General features: G+C 40.5%; 1 protein-coding gene across 1 annotated transcript in view; it reads right to left on the bottom strand.

The window, feature by feature from the left end:
• ROBO2 (roundabout guidance receptor 2) overlaps positions 1–22,745 on the bottom strand; it is a 714,921-nt gene that overhangs the window by 621,686 nt on the left and 70,490 nt on the right. The window contains exon 2 of the mRNA XM_015406679.1: positions 13,700–14,026. Coding sequence (XP_015262165.1) covers positions 13,700–14,026 — 327 coding nt within the window. The remainder of the gene's footprint in view (positions 1–13,699; positions 14,027–22,745) is intronic.

Below are 22,745 nucleotides of genomic sequence, written 5' to 3' on the forward strand. Positions count from 1 at the left end.
GATTGTGGTGCTATCTTGATTGACTAGGTTATTACACTAAAACTAGAAAAATGTTGATCATGCAAAAAGAGTAAGAAGTAAATACCGACAGAAATCAACCTAAATGGAGTACTGGACTGTTAAAACAAAATTAGCTGGGATGCACTGGAAGTCATCTAAGTTTTAATAGATATGCTGAGGAGATCAAGTATTGCTATGTTGGTTAACCTTGGAACCGTTATGGAAGATAGGGTTGCCAAACTCCAGGTGGGTACTGGAGATCTCTCAGAACTACAACTGATCTCCAGGTGACAGAGATAAGTCCTCTGAGAGAAAATAGCAGCTTTGGAGGGTGGTTTCCATTGCATCACATCCCTGCTGAAGTCCCTTCTCAAACCTCACCTTCCCCAAGCTCCACCCCAAAATCTTCAGGAACTTCCCTCCTTGGAGATGGTAACACTAATGGAAGAAGAACATCACTGTTTGGAACTTCAACGTGATCTTTTCCCCATTTTTCTAGTGGAGAAAATGTAATGCTTTGCATGCCCCAGCCCTTTTGATAATATCAAGGAAAGAGAAAGATACTACCTGAAAACATTAAAAAGTCCAGCGGAAGCATATTTACCTGGACTAAGCTCCACACTCACTGGAGAAGACCCTGATGCTGGGAAAGATTGAAGGTCAAATAAGACGGGGATGGCAAAGGACGAGATGGTTAGACAGTGTCATAGATGCAACGAACATGAAGTTGAGCACACTTCAGAGGATGGCGGAAGACCGGAAGGCCTGGCGTGATCTGGTCCATGGGGTCGCGAAGAGTCAGACTCGACTGTGCGACTGAACAACAACAACAACAAAGCTCCACTGAACACAACAGGACTTATTTCCAAGTAAATATGCACAGGATAAGCTGAAAGGCCAGGAGCACCAGGAACACTGTCCATTCAAGTCACTTGGAATGGGGAAAAAAGAAGGGGAAGGCAGCAAAAATACCTGCCCCGTGGCCCACCAGTACCACTTCACATACCATGATCCTCTGACTCATTTGGAAAAAAGCTTGGATTATTCACATTTAGTCCTAAAGAGAGCAAGAGTAGTTCACACGTCTCTACTTTTAATCTATTTTTTAATACTTTATAGAGTGAAATGTGACAAAGTTATCTAAGTGAACTCATGAACACATGAAGCTGCCTTATACTGAATCAAACCATCGCTTGATCGAGGTCCATATTGTCTACGCAGACTGGCAGAGGTTCTCCAGGGCCTCAGACAGAATACTTTCACATCACCTACTGCCTGGTCATTTTAACTGGAGATGCTGAGGACTGAACCTGGGACCTTTTGCATACAAAGCAGATGCTCTATCACTGAGCCACAGCCTCTCCCCACTTTCAAAGAAGTAAAACATAAACCACAAGGAAGGCTTTGTACAAAAGGAAATAAGTTGTGATCAAATAGCACCACCAAGATGGACAATTGCATTTCTAAAACTCATTTGTGTTTCTGCAGGGGGTAGCTCTGGCCTGTAGGGTTACCAGCCCTTGGCCAGCAATCCCCAGGAGACTAAGTGGGGCAGAGACTCAAATGAACAGTGTCCAACAACAGCACAACAACATTTCTGGCTGCATAACAGGAAACACCATAGCAACAGGAAACACCATAGCATCATCCACATAACTGGAAATGACATCACCATGTCACAGAATGTTTTAGCATTCTGTGTATGTCGTACTGAGTTGACTCTATAGATAATATTCGTTTAGATTGCTATGCATTTTCAGATTTGAGAGCTAAACTAATTTTTCATCTGCTTATGCAAAGAAGCGGTCTTCTTGGTTACAAAGAGATGATGAAGACAAGTAACTTTGCATGTGGGTAATTTTTTGGTGGCTGTAGTAAAATCACATTGTAACTCATGTAATAAACCTTAGGCTTCCCTTTTAGTGTGTGATGGCTTGCTGTGTTGGGAATGCTCTAGCATTTCCCCAAAACTCTATGATAAACCATAACATTTTAGTGAAATGTTAGAATATATGGCAACATGATGACATCAGTTCTGATTACACAGCTGGAAATGATGTCATGGTGTTTCTCCTCCACCCATTTTCTCTCTCTGGTCCACTGAGTTCTGGCAGGGAATGCAGGTGCTTCAATGGGAATTTGACTACCAAAAGCAGGCAAACGGGAGCCTTACTTGACTGATTTATTTTTACAATTTGGCAATAGTCAGAAATCTAATTAAAGAATCAACAGCTTGTATTTCAGGCAGTAGAAAGGACCTTTACAGAAAATAACAGGAACTGATAACATTCATTGGAATAATCATGCACCAACTTTATTTTATTTTATAAGGAACTTCAGCAGCCAAGGGCAAAACTTGGTGGGGGATAATGCAATGGCATCTTATATGGCCTCCTCTTATATCACCCCCTACACTGTGTATGCCCTCCTGAGCATGCCCATGTTCACTGCCTCCTCTCTGTGAGTTGCCAGCAAACCCCACTCCTTTCCCCTTTGCAGGGAAGGGAATTGATCAGTACTATGCCTACGAAGGAGGGAAATAAACTGCTCTGCCCACATATAATCAAATGTTATTGTAATAAGTCTATATTTGATAGTGGAGCGTGCTGGCAGTAGGAGGATAATGACTCTGTGCATGCACAGATGCAGTATTCCCCACTGGACAAATTAATGTTGTACAGTCATGAGCCAAACAATCTGGCATGCTTACTTTCTGCTTCTAAATATTTCTCCCTTGCTCTAATCACGCTGATTACATTTTGCATTGTACCTTTCCATCCTGACTCCTTTCTTTGTGACATCCCTCCCACCTTCTGACTGGGATATATCAACTCAGAGATCTCTACTCCTACTTGTAACTGGTGAAGGGAGCTTTGACTCTCAAAAGCTTATACTGAAAATTTTGTTGGTCTCTAAGGTGCTAGTGGACTTGAATCTAGTCATTCTAAGAGGGATAGCGGAACAAAGATTCACTACAAACAATTATCAGGGATGTATTTGGCTAATTTTAATGATGTTGGGTTTTCCCTCCATTGATGAGTAGGAGTTTAGTAACTGTATTAATGACTATACCCCATCACCATCATAATACTGAAGATGTTACTGAATTAGTAAAATAGTCATAAAGCAATTGCTTCCCATAATTCAGTTCTCTATTGCCTGATAGTGTATAAAACTGTAATTATTATTTTCCATTAAATTCTGGTCTAGACGATTCTTTTTGCTTAGCAAAAGGCATAGCAATAACACTAGGCTTCATGATTCACTCACCTGGTACTGTTCAATATAGGATATTTGGCTTCTGATGAACAAGAAAGGAGCAACTGGATATTTCATCCAAGGCTGACTCATTATGCAATAAAACACTGCTGCCTGTATCTTTAGAAATAGTTCTAAGGGGCTCTCTTTAGATTTATTTTAATGTACAGGTTTTAGTCAGCCCACACTGAATTTTATTAGCACATTGTCTGAATGTAGACGTAGAGCGCTGAAGTCACTGAAGTTCAGCTTTTATTCTCATGACTGCAGTAACTTGCTAAACACATTGGAATAGCACTTCATTTTATGGAATCAACATTCTTACAAGGAGACCAAGAACATAGTAGCATGCAATAAGAGGATCACAATTCGTCCTATTCTGAAATCCCAGTTGTGTCATGCAGTTTGAAAAGTCTTAATGACTTACAGGCCTATTTCCAAGAACATATGCAAAATTGTTGTATCACCTAGCTAGTATTCACTGACAGTGCCTCAAGTAAATAAGTTCATTTTGCCTTGTCCATTATACTGCAATATTATAGATACTGCTATCAAAATCAATCAGAATACCTCTCCTGTACCTCTCATAATGTGACAGCAATCTTGGAAAATGGTTATCATTCTATTATGTACTGAGTCTATTTAAAGCTAGTATTTTTACAAACTGAATGGACATGAAACAGAATTGGACATATTGTATGAAAAGATCTGGCTCATATTTTAGCATGATGCTCTTGCTAAACTTGGTCAAGTGTTCTAATATCTCTTACTGTGGCAGCTAAAACATCAATTTGGTTTTGGTTTTAAAGCAAATAGGATCATTATGTTTGGACAGTGGTCCAGAGCTTGCTATTTCAGCAGTCTGTGACCTATAAATAATGCAAGACCTTTTTCTTTCTCTAAATCAAATCAGTTTGAACAAGAACCCTTTATGATGGTAGCAAAATCCACTGTTCAGGTATAGAATTCAATATGTCTTTTGGTTCTCTGAACGAATTAGAAATTAAAGCACGTACATTCTTTTGTCTCATCAGCAACCTGTTCTCCTCTGGGGAAGATACCTAACCTTATACATTGGTTCTTTTTGTTTTAATATATACAAAAATGAAAGTAAAACCCAGCTAATAAGTGACTTGTGTTTTGTTTCAGGAGCAAGGATAGGAGGGAAATGATCAGTTTCTCCATGACTTTTGACCTTTGAACCACAACCTTCTTGCCACTAAAGCATTCAACACCTCATTTAATTTCTGCTCACTATACTGGCACAAGGAAAAGGAAAAAATAATCTGGGGACTTTATCAATTTTTCATGAATTTTCATTTAGGCCAGAGCCCCCTCTTACATTGGTCGATAGATCAAGCTGCTGTCTCATATTTAACACCTGGGGCTACAGCTGCTATTTCTGAGGGCAGCCACCAATACTGTCTGGATCACAGATAGTCATAGCCAATGTTAGGACCTTCATGCTCTTTCTGCTCCTTCCAAATGGTGCTGTAGTGCTTGAAATTGAAATCCTATCTCTGTAAACATGCCTCATGATCTTCATTTAGAATAATCAGCAGATCAAATGCTGCAGGTATATGCCTATATGTTTGAGTTTACATTCCTAACTCTAAAGAAGGCAACACAAAATATTCCCAACATATTAGAACTCTTTAGAATAAGATACCAGTGAATATTTTATAGACTTCAAGTTGCATTTGTTCTCCTAAACTGGGGGTGGGGGTGTTCAAGTAGATATTTGTAAAACTTTTAAATGAAATAACATTCTTGCAAGAATATCTGAGATATCTGATATATCACTGAAAATTTAATTATTTCACAGTACTGAAAACATCATAACCTACTTAAAAGTGTGAAGACAACTTTAAGAAGCATCTTATTAACCACAGAACATTTTGAAGCAAAAACGAGCATCACTAGCTAAATAAATAGAGTGGACAAGGGCAAAGTAAAACATATAAGAGCCCTGCCAGGCTCTCTCCCAGCCTACACAACCTTACACAACTGTTTACATTGTTATGGGGAAAGCCATATCAGGTTAAAAATAGATATGTTATCTACTTATTCTAATACATGCTTTACTGATATTTTAAATATACTTTAGTTAATGCTTTCAGACTTTCAAATTACTATTAGTTCAGAACCACAATTCAAATGGCATTCAAGAAGCTCCACAAAAATCAATGGGACTTACTCTTATTAGGATGAGGCTAAATACAATGTTACTGAGTCTTGGTTCCATTCAAATTTCAAACTAAAGTATTTTTTTAATGTAAATTAACTTTTGACCAACAGGAAGACTATTTCTTTCTCTCAGACACTAACTTGAGCATATATCTCTCAGATATATATATATCTCAGGCAACAACTTGAGCATATATTCAGAAAAACACCACATGAGAGGTCTAAGAAAAATAAAAGGTAGGCGGGGAGGACAGGCTGCCAGAGCCCCTTCTAAATATAACTATCATCTCTTTTCTGAGATGATTTGCTGGGACAGAAATTCTCCAATATGAACCTACAATGCTGATGGGGAAGTTCTTAGATTATGTTGAAGTATCCTGGTCTTGATGATCAGTGTATCCACAGGATGACTCTGATATCCTCATCAAGGCTCTCATAACTACATCATATGAATTACAATGTTGGGCACATATAATAACTTTGATAGTCTATTTCCTCCACTCTGGCATGTCTCTTTTCTTCTCAGTACAGCTTAGCTGGAAAGTAGTTTCAATGAACTCCCAACATGGTGTGAAAAATGGTTTGAAAAACCACTCTCCTTAATCAAACCAATAGTACATTTAATCCAGCATCCTGTTTTACACAGTCATCCTGGAAGGCCCAAGAAGGGATACTTGAGGCCAAACTCTCTTCATGCTATTATAACCTATCATAGGGTACAATTATAGGAGCTTTGGAGAAAAATGGACAGATCCAGTTTGGGAGGGGGGAGGCTGAGCCTGCATGCCTGCCTCCCTTGATCCAGGGACCACCCCCAAGGGGTCTTCAGGATTGAGCCATCCAACGAAATGCCCAATTCAGGGGCTGTTGCTTGGCTCTAGCACCCAGGTATCAAAGGAACCACACAGTGGCTTGTACCCAGGTGAGACCCTTGGACCTGCCAGCCCATGTGGTTCCACCCACATGCATCTATTTTGAAATAACAGTGTAATACATAAAGGTATCCTGAGAGGCTCAGGGAAGGAAGGGGACATGCCTGCTTTCCATGCCCTTCTCTTCCCCTGCCAACTCTCTCCTTCCCCAGCCAACCCGCAAAGGGCAGGCATGCAAAGAAGCTGGAATCAGCTGCCTAGGGAGGTGGTTAGCTCCCCTTCATTGACAGCTTTCAAGAAGAGGCTGGATGAATATTTCTCAAAGATGCTTTAGACTGATCCTGCATTAGGCATAGGGTTGAACTAGATGGTCTGTAAGGCCCCTTCCAACTGATGAGAGAGAGGGAGGGAGGGAGGGAGGGAGGGAGGAAGGGAGATGTAAAAGAACATTGTACGTATAAATACATAATACATGGGGATGGAAAGTGTTGTCAGGTTGCAGCTGACTTATGGCAGTCTCATAGGTTTGTCAAGGCAAGAGACATTCAGAGGTGGTTTCACTTTGCCTGCCTCCACATCATGACCCTGGTATTCCCTGGAGGTCTCACATCCAAATATGAGCCAGGACTGACCCTGCTTAGCTTCTGAGTTTGGGCTATCCTGGGCTATCCAAATGAAGGCTACATAACACATAAAGACATACAAATACATAATACCAGCAACAACAATGGGCAGATTGAAACCATTAATAATGACAGCAAAAAAGTAAAAATGCATATTTATCCATATATGATTAAAATATTGGTTCCTTTAAGAAAATATGTTACCATGGCTGTCTGCATGTGATCTCCTTCTTTATCTGTTGGACAGGTTTTACTGCTGACAAAGAGAGGGATTTCAGCACATCATGTGTGTGATCTGGAGGAATGTGAACTAACGCCTTCTGTTAAAGGTGATATAGTAGGTGTTCCTCTGCTTTTAGCAGCAGTTAAGGAGGAAACAAAAAAATGTTGCTGACAACAGTTTTCAGAGACAAGTCATTTCTCTAGCATCAAGAGTAATTTAAGGAAACTCTACATGCTTTCCAGCAAGCTTTTTTGAAATGAAACTAGATAAAAATCAAAAACTCCATGGGAATAAGAAAATGACTGACTTAAAAGAAAACTGGTGAAATGATTTGTGGTCACCTCTACTTAGGCTAGAGCCCAGTCACAGTCCTTTTTTTCTAAAACTAAGATTCATTAAATATATTCTTTTCCATCTCTGTCAGTTTCAAGAACAGTAGCTTCGTACTTCATACTTAACAAGCTGATATAAAACCATAGCATTACTGGCGCTTACTTGAGCTACCCATATGTCCAGATTTTTACTGGAAATAACTTCAGAATACCTCAGGTCAGTGGAACAATCTTGCAAGATATAGCTATCCTTGCAAGACTTTTACCCTGAGCATCCAGCAACAAGTAAGACAACTATGTAGGGTTACTCTATCAACCTCAATCCATGATCTGGGTCATCCATCTCACACTAAACCCTTCCCAAGTATGTATGTGTATTATGCACAAATATATGCTATACACAAATTAAGCAGCACACTATATCATCATGTGTACATTTTTGCCTAATAAATACATCCGTAAAGAAAATATCTTTCAAAAATACCCAACCATTCCACTAATTAATTTATATCACCTGATGAAATACGGAATGGTTCTTTCCCATTCTTAAAGGAATCTTTTCTGTGAGTTCACCTATTAAGATCAGGTCTTAACATCACAATCTGGCAAATCTGTTTCTTCCTCTAATTCTTAGATTTTTGTAACATGTAGCCTGACTAAGAATGAGCTGCGATGGCTCAAATGGTTAAGATGCTGAACTGCAGACTGGAAGGTCAGTAGTTCAGCAGTTCGAGACCCGAGTGCCGCATGATGGAGTGAGCTCCCATCTCTGGTTACAGCTCCTGCCAACCTAGCAGTTCAAAAGCAAGGAATTGCAAGTAGATAAATAGGTACCGCTTCCATAGGAAGGTAACAGCATTCCGTGTGCCTTGGCGTTTAGTCATGCCAGCCACATGACCACGGAAATGTCTTCGGACAGCGCTGGCTCTTCGGCTTGGAAACAGAGATGATTCAACTGGCTTTCGAGTAAGGGAAACCTTTACCTTTAAGATCAAAAGCTATCACCAGGGGTCATTTCCTGCAGGAGTGCACAGGAGCGGAGCTCCGGCAGTAAAGAGCCCAGGGGGCGGGCACGTGCAACAAGCCCCACCCCCTGCTCCCAGCAGCCCTCAGTCAGAGCAAAAAGCAGCCAGGTAAGCCGCAGAGGGGCCCCCCCGCCCAAATCAGTCCAGTGGTACCTTTAAGAACAAGTTTTATTCAGGTACAAGCTCTCCCTCCTCTGTGAGGACAGATCTGCACGTTCCCTCCCCAATAGCTAGCAATCCAAAACAGTCCACTGGAGCCTGAGTGGTGGGTGTTGCCTTCTGACAGGGGGTGACAGGGGGTGTGGAATATGCAAATGAGTTATGCTAATGAGTTATGCTAATGAGCTCCTGCACCTCTTTTTCTACGAAATGACCTCTGGCTATCACAATGTTTTGTGTCAATCTGGTTGGCCTTAATAAAAGGTATTACATGGAATTAGTTCAAATATCTCCTAAGGTACTTTTGAATCACAGGAATAGTAGGTTTCCTCCAGTTCATTGGCCAAATTAGTTTATAGGGTATTAATAAATTTGTTATCAGAAATATTACACTAAATATGATGGCTATCCACAGTATATTCAAGAACTATGAAGACTTTGCAGAAGGGGCTGGGGGAAGGTGTACAGTTTGTTGGTCCTTCTGGACTGCCACACTAAGAAATGCAAGAAGTCAGCAAGGTAAACTGTATTTTCCAGTTCCAGTTTGCTAGCAACCAGTGCAATCCAAGGTTTTTCTCCTGATATGCTTTGGTGGTAACCAAAAAGCTAGCCTATTCCTTAGTTGCAAAGTCTTCCTGCTATTATACATACAACTTATTATTCATACCAGTGTCCTCCCTACAACCTCACTAAAATCAATTTAATTTATAGGAGTACTCTTGCACACATATTCTACCTTCATGTCACATTAGTTTGCAGTTTTTAAATTCCATCTTATCAGTCTCAAGTTGTGTATCTAACACAAATATACCCCTGTTTTGGGTTAAGGAAAGACAAAGAGAGCTTAATAGAAATCTTCCCTGCAAGCCTCAAAGAGTTTAATTGGAGCCTATTAAACTTCAAAGCTATAAAAAAACAAGTAAGATGATCTAGTGTTAGGTATATGATGCCATTTCAAAACTCTTTCTATGGTTTCAGTCTTGGATTTCAGATTTTGTGATCCTTTAAAAAAACTGTCAAAGAAACCAACTTTTAAAAAACAATTTAAGGGTGTTTTTTTAATCTGACTTTCAGTTCACACATGACCTGCCAACAGCTGCGGTGTTTAAAAACTTATTTCAGGAGACTGCACATCGTAACTGCAGACTCACTGAAGTCACTGTAGAAGAAATCAGAGATATCCAATTCAATAAAGTACTTTTTAATTTAAGAATAACCAGTTGCTCCAAGTTTATTATTCAAAACAAAAACCTTCCAATTCTGTATCTTGGTGATTAATATATTAGCTTTAAGAAGAAGAACCAGCTAGAGGGAAGCTAAACTAAAAAGGAGTAGATAGCTCTGAAAATCATTAAGAAACTTGAGCTGAAGTGTTCAGAACACTTTTCCAGGAACACCTTTTCCCATATGGTCTGTGAAAAGCTAGGACCCACAATAATTTCAAGGGAGGAAAATCATATCCCTAAACAATGGCCCCCATCATATCAGTCTTCTCAACCCCCTCTTTTCCTCTCTACCCTCTCCCTCCTTCTGTTTCTCCCCCCCCCCATGTTTCTCTTTTCCAGGCTTCCCACACACACACCATTTTACCACTCCCCCCAGTTGTCCTGTTTCCTATCTCTTTGCAGCCTTTTTTCACACACGCGTAAACATATTCCTCTCCCTCTTGTTTTTCCAGACCTCCTCCCATTCTTTGTTACACTCTCTGTCTTCCTAACTTTTTTCTCTAGCTTGTCCTACTCTCCACTTTGTGTTCCTGTCCCAAGCACTGCTGCCAGGATTGCCTAGGCTCTAGTGCTTTGGTAACTAGGAAACCTCACAGTGATGGCTGTGAGATCTCTTGTGATCCCAGTCAGCATTACCTAATTTGTGGGAATTTCAACCCCAACATCTTTTTTTGTAACTTTTGTATTTTTCTCCAAACATGCCCCTTCTCTGTACATGACATAATTATGTGGATTTTTGTGTGTGTACTTATTATTATAAACTAGAAATATACAGAATACTTTTTAAAATACCACAATTATTTACACATTTTTACTATTTCTATACCTTATATCATTATTTTATTTTTTTCTTTTATTAAATATACTCCTATTCTGCCTCTCTAACTCAATCCAATGATTTATTCTTATCCCAGTATTCAATTAATGGAGATCAATTCTTGCTATAATTGATGTGTGACCATTTCTTCCTTTCTTGCATGTATTTGCAAGTTGTCATCCTATCAATTAACATCATTTGCCATGTTCTTTGAAACTATTCTGTTATCCCTGGCATAACTCCGTGTCTTTATATCTATGCTACTGTCATTCTTGTTGCAGTTGTTAAATTAGACAGAGCCAGCATAGTGCAGTGGCTAACATGTTGGACTAGGATCTAGGAAACCCAGTTTTGCATTCCCAGTCTGCCATGGAAGCTTGTTGGTGACCTTGAGCCACTCACACATTCTCAGCCTAACCTAATTCTCAGGGTTGTTGGGATAAGAATACGATGTAAGCAATTTTGGGTTCCCATTGGGGAGACAGGTGAGGTATAAATGAACTAAATAAATAAAACAAAAATGAATAAAAGTTCATTACCAGACTTCTATGCTCCTTTTTCATTATTTCTAAAAGGCCACCTAATAAATATCAGAAAACATTGACATTTCTAATCTATCATTTCCTCAATATTTCTATGTACTGTATTCCAGAATATCTCAACCGCAGCACGTTGCCACCACTTATGAAATAATGTCCATTTCTCTTTAGTACATTGCCAACACAGGGTTGATTCTCCTGAGATCACTGCTATTCTCTCCAGTGTATAATACCATCAGAAGAACAGTTTATAACAATTTCCCCTAATTCTTATATTTTAAACAATATTCTATAATCCTTCCAATTTTGTAATTTTAATAAACTTTTATTAACTTTTCAATTACAATAACAAAAAGAAAAAAGTAAACATTATAGAAATAATACAAGAACTTCAATAAATAACAATGCTTAACCTAAACATTATCAAATAACATATCCGGATCTAAGTTATAAATACTATCTGCCACCTTGTCCATAATAAAATGATCCCATATCTTGGAGAACCAAATACCGAATATTTCCCCAGTCCAAATATTTTACTGGTATTGGACTGGGGAAATTTGGCAGTTACTGATATTTTTCTGGTCTGATTTACTTGAAGCCGAAAAATACCAGAATTTTTTTTAAACACCCCTAGTTGAAACTCTGATTGCTTAAACAATGCTGTCTGGTCACCCTCCTTTAGTGTTAGGTGGAGAAGAGGGGAGCTGTTATGAAATAAATGTGGGTATGAAAAGGTGAGGGGAGGCTGACAGGATTAGCGAACTCAGGAGAAGACAAAGACATTGTCATATTTTGCATCTGTGTGGATGAATGGATTTCTAGGTGCAAACAGCAACTGTTAATGTTAATACTGCCAACTGTCAGCCAGTATCATTATGCCCCTGTATAAATCAATGGTGTGACCTCATTTGCAGTACTGTGTACAGTTCTGGTCACCACACCTCAAAAAGGATATTATAGCATTGGGAAAAGTGCAGAAAAGGGCAACTAGAATGACTTTCCACTACCACCACCACCATTATTATTTATCTTATAGACTGCCCTCCCCAAAGGGCTCAGGGCGGTACACAACATTCGACAGATGTATAGACCAATCAATAACTACATTAAACTTAAACAGTTTCTTTCTGCTCTTAAAAGAAAAAAAGATTCTGATAGAAAAATGGTTCTGGTTTGGTTCTGAATAAATGACTGCACCTGCAGATCTACAGTGTTCATTTTGTAATCAAACTAGCCACATTACCACAGCACTCCTAGTTGTGACCTCTATGAATCCATGATCAGTATATTTACCTATTTTGCTTGTATTTATACCACATCCCATAGAACAAATATGGGCCATGAGATCAGCTTCCAAAATACTCAGTAAAACCAGGACAAAATCAACTGCATAATTAAAAATTAATATTCAACTTACAAGTATTTCTTTAAATGTCATATTTTCAGATGCAGCAGTAACAAAAACCATAACATGACATAAAGTTTTTTTGCAATGTGTTGTGTTCCACTTAAAATTTATATGTCAATTTCAAATTAACTACTAGCATTCCTATTACAAAAGGTAACCAGAACATAGCTCCAAGCAAATATTATTAAGACATATTATTAAGACATATCGCACTCACACAGGGGAACATCCACTCTAAAGTAAACAAATGTAATACCCATAGTTTCAACTAGACAGAGAATTAAACACATCCCTAATTTAAGGGGGAAAATCAATAGAATTTAACAGAGTTCAGCCTGACTTGACTGTAAAAACCATTAACGGCAAAGGAGAAAACAGTATTATAGTACGTCTATTATAATGTGTAGGGTACAAATACAAACAAATCTGCCTTGATTTGTTTTCCTGAACTGATTATTCCACAATGCAAAAAATTGCTATCCAAACATCTGTGATGCCTCAATATTACAAAAAGGCAATCAATAAAAACAAAGCCATCCATAATATCTCAATCAAGAGTTTTGCACGCTACACCCATAATGAAGGCGACCTAGGTTCAAGCTTTTGAAAGGACCCTGCTGGAGACTTTGAGGGTTCCAACAGTACATGAGTAACCTGAAAGCTGACTGTTCTTGTAGAAGTAATAGCTGTACTGATTTTAAAAAAATAATAAATTGACAGTATCCAAAATATCAAGCAATAGATTAAAAAAATAGTTGCAGCAAAACTTTCAGTTTTAATTTTAAAACGAAATTATATCTGAAGGAAAGATTAGACTTCTTCCATGCTGGTGTAAATCGTGGTTACCTGCATCCCAGCATAAGTATCTTTGTGCAAATTATACATTTTGTATGGTCGTTGCACCGACTAGATACACACAGAAAGACTGATGAGCAAACTTTCTTTTACACATTCCCATACATTTAATCTATTAGTTTGGCACCACTTATGAAGTCATACATTTATAAAATGTTTATAGATTACTTACATGCTACTTCCAGAGAAGCATTCCGACTCACAGCTTCCCCCAGATAATTTCTTGCAACACACACATAACTTCCTTCATCTGGTTTACTTCTGCGCCCATGTACAATACGCAAGAAAAATAAAGATCCGCTAGGGAGCAGCATGCGGTGTGAGCGGGGGTCATCTTTATCAGTCTCCACACGTTCACCATCTTTGTACCACTCAATAGTAGGAGATGGTCTTCCTTCAGCCTTACAGTTCAGAGTTGTTGGCTCTCCTTTAGAAACAATCACATCAGATGGATGCTCTACAATTCGAGGTGGAAAGTCTTCCTGACGAAGACGAGATCCTAGTAATGAAGGGAAAAGCTGTCAATGAATTTACATTTACACTTATGTAAATTGTTAGTTTCTAAAGGAAATACTTAAGTAAGACAGAAACTAGAGCATATATATTCAAGAATATTTTAATGTACTGAACCTTAAATTATGTTTTTATATAATCACAAAAAATTCCTGTGCACAGTTCATTGCAGCCAGAAATCACCTAGCTTTTTTGCAGAAAAACTGATCTGGAAGTAATATAAAACATATTCAAGGGAAACTTGTAAATAAGGTGGAATCTAAATGAAAGCTCTGCCTGCCTGCTTACACATTTGAGAGAAGTACAATGTTAAGGGGCCACTGTCCTCACACTAATGAGTAATGGAGATAGATTCAGGTGGGTAGCCATGTTGGTCTGAAGCAGCAGAACAAAATCTGAGTCCAGTGGCACCTTAAAGACCAACAAAGTTTTATTCAAGGTATAAACTTTGGCCCCGTTCACACGGATCATTTGCTGTGCTGAAGGCACGATAGTCCCGCGGATTTTCCAGGCGCAATCACACCGGAACATCTGGGAGGCGTAGCACACCCGTGGCAAACCCGTGGCCTCCCATTTAAAAAGTCCCTGGGACGACCTACCGGCAAATGGTTTGCCACGGGCTACATGCGGACTCCCTGGGTGTGATCGCGCCGGCGTGTGGCTTTCTACCCCGTCATCCTCTTTGCCAGGGGGGAGCCGCTATCGCGTCTGATCACATAATGGCACATCAGAATGCGACGGTGCAAATAGCCACGCTTCCCCCCCACGTTTTCAAGCACACTTCTTCAGATACAGTTCATAAGCAATGGGTCAGAGATGCTCTTTATAATCTCCCTTTTCAACTCTCACTGCTCTGTCTCCAAGATATTCAACTACCTACTGTATTTTTTTATTTAATTCATTTCTGCCCCACCTTTATCCCCAATGGGAACCCAAAGCAGCTTACATTGTTCTCCTTTCCTCCATTTTATCCTTGCAGCAACCCTGTGAGGTAGGTTAGTCTGAGAGAGTGTGACTGGCCCAAGGTCACCCAGCAAGCTTCCATGGCACGAGTGGGACTGTGGATTCAAATCTGGGTCGCCCAGATACTAGTCTGATGAGACCCTCAGTTCCTCTATAATTGCAACAATTGTATTACCAGATATTGGTGCAGCATCAGAAGCCTCTTTCAGATCCCATTTTCTCTTTCCCATTTTTCTCTTCCCTACATCTCTAGTAAGAATTCCTATAGCAGGGATTTCCAATATGGAAACCATGGCACTTGCCAACACCTTTCTGGCACTTGTCAAGTATTTTTTTAGAAAGTAGGTGAGGCAAAGTAGGGCTGTTGTCCAGCAGGTCTTCTGATTGGCCATTGGAATTCCCGTTGATTGTGCAGGTATTTAAAAATTTTCTTCAGCAGCAGCTGTCACTAAAGCATAAAGATCTTCATTGCATGTCTGAAGGTAAGCAGTGTGCATGCAAGAAACTATTTTTAAATGATAAACTCATTTTAAAAGGCATCCTGTTAAACAGATCTGCCTGGAATGTTGAAAAATTAGTATTAGAATTATGCATAACCTGACATTTTGTGGTTGGCTCCACATCCCGAGGCAGTCATTCAGTGGTTGCACCCACCACTCTATATCAGGGTTCAAAAGATGCCTGTAGCCTCAAAAACACTAGGGACCCACACCCTACAACATCTTAGGACTCCTTTCTAAGTAAGCGAAAAGACCTGACAGTGATCTATTTCAACCAATTCCCTCTTAACAATCAATCTGTATTGACCAATTATCTTTAACTAATGAAAGATATTTTAAATCTTTTTAAAGGGCTAATTTAATGCTACTGCTTAGAATTTAACTTAACAAGTAGTGTAAGCTTTATTTTGAAATTTCTATTCCATGCAGAAGACAGTTGTATTCAAAATATACAACAATAAAAAGTTTTATTTTCAGGCTTTATTTAAGCTTTATTTTGCAATTTCTACTACATGCAGAAGATAGTTATATCCAAGCTATACAACAAAAAAAGTATTCTCTATCATTTTTAATTAGTTGATAAAGTAAATGTTTGTCTTTATCTAATTTTAAAGGTTAATGAATGAGAGTATCACAGTATTCAGTAGTCACATATATAAAGTTTTGATTTAGAAGTATGGTGCAACCTCATTTGGAATGCTGTGTGCAGTTCTGGTCACCACACCTTAAAAAGGATATTATAGCTTTGGAAAAAGTGCAGAAAAGGGCAACTAGAATGATAAAAGGGTTGGAACACTTTCCCTATGATGAAAGGTTAAAGCGCTTAGGGCTCTTTAGCTTGGAGAAAAGACGACTGAGGGGTGACATGATTGAGGTTTATAAGATTATGCATGGAAAGAACAGGTAGAGAAAGAGGTACTTTTCTCCCTTTCTCACAATACAAGAACTCATGGGCACTCCATGAAATTGCTGAGCGGTCGGGTTAGAACGGATAAAAGGAAGTACTTCTTCACCCAAAGAGTGATTAACACATGGAATTCACTGCCACAGGAAGTGGTGGCGGCTACAAGCATGGACGGCTTCAAAAGGGAATTAGATAGGCATATGGAGCAGAGGTCCATCAGTGGCTATTAGCCACAAGGTATAGATAGGGACTCTGGGGCAAGTGATACTCTGTCTTCTTGGTGCTTGGGGGGGGCCAACAGTGGGAGGGTTTCTAATGTCCTGGCCCCACTGGTGGACCTCCTGATGGCACTGGTATTTCTGGTCACTGTGTGACACAGAGTGTTGGACTGGATAGGCATTTGGCCTGACATTTAACATCTTTTAATGTGACTCTTTCTATTATTTAATGATATTTGGTCATGAAAAATGACAGCAGAGATAAAACCTCACTGAAAAATACAAAAGACACGTCGGTAAAAGAGTTTTTTTTAAAAAAAAGACTGGATCCAAAACAACTTTCCCTCAAACACTAATGGCATTGGCGCCCCAGAGAATGGCCGCTAAACAGATCCCTCACTACGACACTGAAGATATAACTGATAAACCAGACTTGTTACAATCATTACAATCCCTAGAAATTGAAATTATGGAACACTTTGATGCAAATTACAACCTCTGGACACACAACTAGAAGCCATTCAAAAAACCCTTCAGCAGGTCTCCAATACAGCCAACTCTGCAATGGAGATGGGTCTAACAGCACAAAATGAAATCCATCATCTCCAAGAGCGAGAATCATGGACTGCTGAAAAGAGGATTGGACTTGCCCCTACAGTGTTTAAAAATGTAAACTATCTAGAAGCACTAAATTTGGGTCTAATCTTTGAGATGTCCTGAAGTACTGGTGTTGTGCCAGAAGACTGGAAAAGAGCAAATGTTGTCTCAATCTTTAAGAGAAAAAAGACAGACTTGGGAAATTACAGGCCTGTCAGCTTGACATCAATACCTGGGAAAATTCTAGAGCAGATTATTAAGTGCTCTGTGAGCACCTTGAATGGAATGAGTTAATTGGTAGTAGCCAGCATGGGTTTATCAAGAATAAGTAATGCCAGACCAACCTTATCTCCTTTTTTGACAGAGTTACCAAAAGGGTTGACTCTGGCAATGCTGTGGATATAGTGTATCTAGATTTCAGTAAAGCATTTGACAAAGTTTCTCATGATATCCTTGAGAATAAGCTGGTTAAGTGTGGGCTGGATGGTGCAACCGTTGGATGGATTCATGGTTGGTTGAAAAAATCGTACCCAACGAGTGCTCGTAAATGGCTCTGCAGCTACGTAGACGGAAGTCTCAAGTGGAGTGCCGCAGGGCTCGTTCCTAGGCCCGGTGTTGTTCAATGTTTTTATAAATTACATGGAAGAAGACATAGAGGGGGTGCTTATCAAATTTGCAGATGACACAAAGCTAGGTGGGATTGCTAATTCTGAAGAAGACAGTCAGGATTCAAAATGATCTAGATAGGCTGGAACAGTGGGCTGAGACAAATAAAATGAATTTCAATAGAGAGAAGTGCAAAGACCTACACTTAGGTACAAAAAATCAAAGGCTTACCCCTTTTAAAGTTAAAAATGGTTGTGTGAGTCTTTTTGGCCAATTCTCTATTTGTACAAATGATGAACTCAACAACATTATGATCACTGTTTCCAAGCGGTGCAATCACTTTTACATCTCTCACCAGGTCTTGAGTGTTACTTAGGACCAAATCAAGGATCGCCTCTCCCCTGGTAGGTTCCGTGACCATCTGCTCCATAGCACAGTCATTTAGAGTGTCTAGAAACTCAATCTCTTTTTCCCGGCTAGAACACATATTGACCCAATCAATGTGTGGGTAGTTAAAATCACCTATTATTACACAGTGTTTTTGTCTAGTTGCTATCTTTAAGGCATTCATCATTTTATAATCCTCCTCTATCTTTTGATCTGGTGGGCGATAACAAACTCCCAGTGTTAAGTTTCCTTTTGGCCCCCCTATTTCAACCCATAGAACTTCCAGAAGCGAATCCAATTCACTTAGCCTCTCAATCTTTCTAGACTTTATACCCTCTCTGACATACAGAGCTACCCCACCTCCAACCCTTCCCCCCCTATCCTTCCGATATAATATATAACCGGGAATCACTGTGTCCCACTGATTTTCCTCATCCCACCAAGTTTCAGAAATACCCACAATGTCTATTTTTCCCTCCGACACCAAGCACTCCAACTCCCCGATTTTACCTCGGACACTTCTAGCATTTGTATAGAAACAGCTGTAATTTCCCTTACAAGTTAAGCCTGCATCCTTCCTCTTGCTATCTCGAGTCGTTGTCCGGCAGTCCATGTCACCAGCCATGGCCTCTGTGGACAATTTCAATCCACCTCCCTGTAGAAAAGCAACCGGTACCCCCTCACCTCTCTCAGATGAGCCAACCCGAACCAGAGACTTTTCATCTCCTGTCGGCTTTCCCCCAATATTCAGTTTAAAAGCTGCTCTGCCACCTTTTTGATTTTAAGTGCCAGCAGCCTGGTTCCTTCTCGGGACAAGTGGAGACCGTCTCGCCTGTACAGCTCCCTCTTGTTCCAAAAAGTATCCCAGTGCCTAACAAACCTGAACCCTTCCCCCCTACACCATCGTCTCATCCACGCATTGAGACTCCTGATCTCTGCCTGTCTCTCCGGCCCTGCGCGTGGAACAGGTAGCACTTCTGAGAAGGCTACCTTGGAGGTCCTGGACCTAAGTTTCCTGCCCAGCATCCTAAATTTCTCCTCCAGGACCTCACGACTGCATTTCCCCACATCGTTGGTGCCGACATGCACCACGACCACTGGCTCCTCCCCAGCACTATCTACCAGCCTATCTAAAACACGCGTAATGTCCGCTACCTTCGCACCAGGCAGGCAAGTCACCATACGGTCAGTACGCGGGTTCGCCACCCAGCTGTCTACCTGCCTAAGGATCGAATCACCAACTACCAAGAGCCCCCCCTCCCACCCTGCCCAGCTGGGGAAGAGGTCCCTTCTGAGGGCACATTCCCCTTATCCTCAGAACGGTGCCCTGTTTCCCCTAGACCCTCATGCTCCCTGACAGCAGTGGGGCTGCCAGATCCTATCTAACAAGTCCCTGAGAGTCTTTTCTGTGCGCCTAACTGTCTCTGCTTCTCCAGGTCAGCCACCTTGGCCTCAAGGGAGTAAGGTCATTTGAACACATAAATAAACCTGGCAGATGTCTGGCATAGTGTCTCAGGAAGGAAAGAAAAAAAAATTAATAACAGGTGTAAAGAAAGGAGATCAAATTACATATGCAGAAAATGAAATACAGGAACAATTTATCAGTGTTTTTCAAGACTATATAAAAAGAAGTCTGTTGTGCCAACTCTGGCCGGCAGGCCCTGTTTCTGCTCTGCCTTCATAGGGGTTCCCAACTCCCTAGAGGGGCTTTTCTTTCTCTTTAGGGTAATGTGCCACCACCATATGCTATTTTTAAGTAATTTCCCACTGGAAGGGGCAGGACTCCAAGCTCTCCTTCTCTGTTCTGAAGTCTTGCTTCTGTCTCCCTCACTGCTCAATGCCTGGCTACCATGGGGACAATTTCATGCCTTAGGCACCCTTGGAGAAATAGCCACTTGCCAACCCCCCCCTGGAGCCCCTTTTAAAATAGCATGTCTGGTACAGTGGTGGCCTATGTGGTACAGGGAACCACTCCCAACATCAAACGTTTGAAGTATATATTGAAAATAAAATGTTTACAAGCATACTTTTGGCATAGCACCAGATCTGAGCAAGGAAAACAAAAGAAATCAGTAAAAATGCAAATCTTCTGTCCCTTCCCCTATACATGTCCTATTCGATGGTAAAATATAGGACAGGCTCTTTAATTTGGCTGTTCTAATTCTCTACATAGTGGCCATTACCTTGAAACTTGCTCCCAGTCTCCCAGGCAAGCACATGCTCAATATGGATGCCTGAGAAGTTAAGAGTCCTGTGTCCTCTCATCACCTGAGCATTCCAAGGAAAGAGAGAGCTATTTCCTGTTGCACAGAGATTTTGTCTTTTCTGGTTCCCCTCCCACTTGATCCCGGTCACCCCAGGTCAAGGCAGCTTTTCCTGTTGTATCCAGGATCCTACTTCCTCATCCTCTCTAGAATTTGACAGCCCCCAACTCTGCTCCCTGGCTGAAGGAGGGGGGGGAAGAAGGAGGAAGCTTGACCATCGCATTGTCTTTCCTGCTAAATCTATTAGCATTTGTAAGAAGGTGGACTGAGGCACAAATTAACTTCACCCTCCCCCTTGCAGCCTGTTCCCTGTCCAGAAAGGAAAAAAACCCTTTTAAAATGCCTTTCCAGTAAAAATTCTGCATTTGCTACCCTTCCATATGTGGCCTGTTTGTTTCCTTTCACAAAGTTAAAGGGGCTTCCTTTTTAAAGTCCCCCATCTCTTTCTGTTCGTCTGCCATTACGGAATGTACCAAAACAAATGACAGGACTGCTTACACGGAACAAATGGGAAAGGCCCAAAGGCCTATTGGAAATAATGGGAGCCAGGAATGAATGCCCATGGACTTGCATAGATGCCACTGAAATACATTACAGCAAAAGTTCTAATGAAAATGTGGAATGGATTACAAGAAACCTGCCATGGGCCTAGAATGACAGCTTCCAGCGTGGAATGACAATCCCTGGGAGTAGAATGACGGTCCCTGGGTCCAGATAGACTGCTCTGGAGTTCGAATTACAGACCCAGAGTGGAATGATGGCTGTCTTTCCAGTTCCAGATGACTGATTCCAGTGCAGGGGCTATCATTCCACTCTGAAGGCTGTTATTCCAGTTTATGCTACCCCCAGAGACCTTTATTCCACTCTGGGGATGTCATTCCAGTCACAGAGCAATGTATCCCGGCCCAGATACTACCATTCTGCTCTGGGGACTGTCATTCCAGGCTCAGGACAGGTCTCTCTAAATCCATTCTGCATTTCCTATGCAACTGTTGTATACTGTAATACATTTCAATAAAGTCCATGCAAGTCAATTTTCATTCCTGGCTCCCATTTATATTCCATGGTCCTTCAGGCATCTCCCATTGTCCCCAATGTACATTCTTGTCATTTGTTTGAGCACATCCTGCCCCAGCTCTCTATCTAGCCCGGGGGGGGAGGCTCTACCCCCCTCCTCCCAAAAAGAGGCAGGGAAAGAAAACTGCATGTCGAGGAGGCTTGTCTCCAAAGGTGACTGGCTAGAAGCACTCTGTACACCTCCCTTGCAAGGATCCGTTTGGAAGGGAAGAATGCCATTGCTCAAAGGATCAGTAGAATCCATAAAGGACAGCACTGTAGCACTGACTGCTAGCACTGTAGCACTCAAAGCTGAAAAAAAAAACAGATTTCTTCAGGGAGAGTAGTTTCACTAAGAATCCCAGATTCCTACTACCATTCTGGTACATCATGGTGATGACCCAAAACAGCAATTTTGGTGTGTATCTTCGGTTCAGATTATTCATTTTACCCACCCGTAGTTCATATTTCTGGAATAGCATAATACAGCTAAAGAGACAATCTGCTCTTCAAGGAGTAATAACTTGAGACTTCTGATTTGCTGCATAAATTGTCCTTTCGCTTGGTGGAGGCAGGAACTGAGGAAGATCCTGCTGGCTTGCTGCAGCATGTCAGCAGTAGTTGAGATCCATACAGATTGACTTTTCTCCTCCTCTTTCTGCAGGTATTTACCTGGGCAAAGCTAGAGACATAAGCCATTGGGCATGAGTGGAAAGGGAAGCGCCAAAGCGCACCTGGCTCTTGCCCCAGGGATTGTGGTCTGGGACCTGTGAAAAATCAACTTGGCAGATCCAGACCAGCCTGATCATTTTTGTTTGTTTTTTCATTGTATTTTGTAAGCTGCTTTGGTTCCTGAGGTGAGAAAAGCAGCCTAAAAATGCTCAAATAAATAAATAAATAAGAATTTACAAATTAAAACATATCACAAAGTTCTGTAAAAAATGCTAGTTGTATTGGGGAACTAATTTTACAGCATATAACTGAGAAACATCAGGTTTCTTGAAAGGTCCAACAGTGCAATACTAAACAAAGTTCCATTATTTAAAACCCAAAGGGTATAACTCTGTTTAGGATTGGTGTGCAAATTACTAATTATGTCTCATTTTATTTAAAGACTAAGAATTGCATTTTATTAATATCTGAAATATGTCTTTCATCTATCTGCTTGCTGACTCTGGGTAAATAAAATCTGAACATTTACTATAAAGTG

Source organism: Gekko japonicus, unplaced genomic scaffold, assembly GCF_001447785.1.
Source record: "Gekko japonicus isolate JY-2015 unplaced genomic scaffold, Gekko_japonicus_V1.1 scaffold195, whole genome shotgun sequence".
NCBI lineage: Eukaryota > Metazoa > Chordata > Lepidosauria > Squamata > Gekkonidae > Gekko > Gekko japonicus.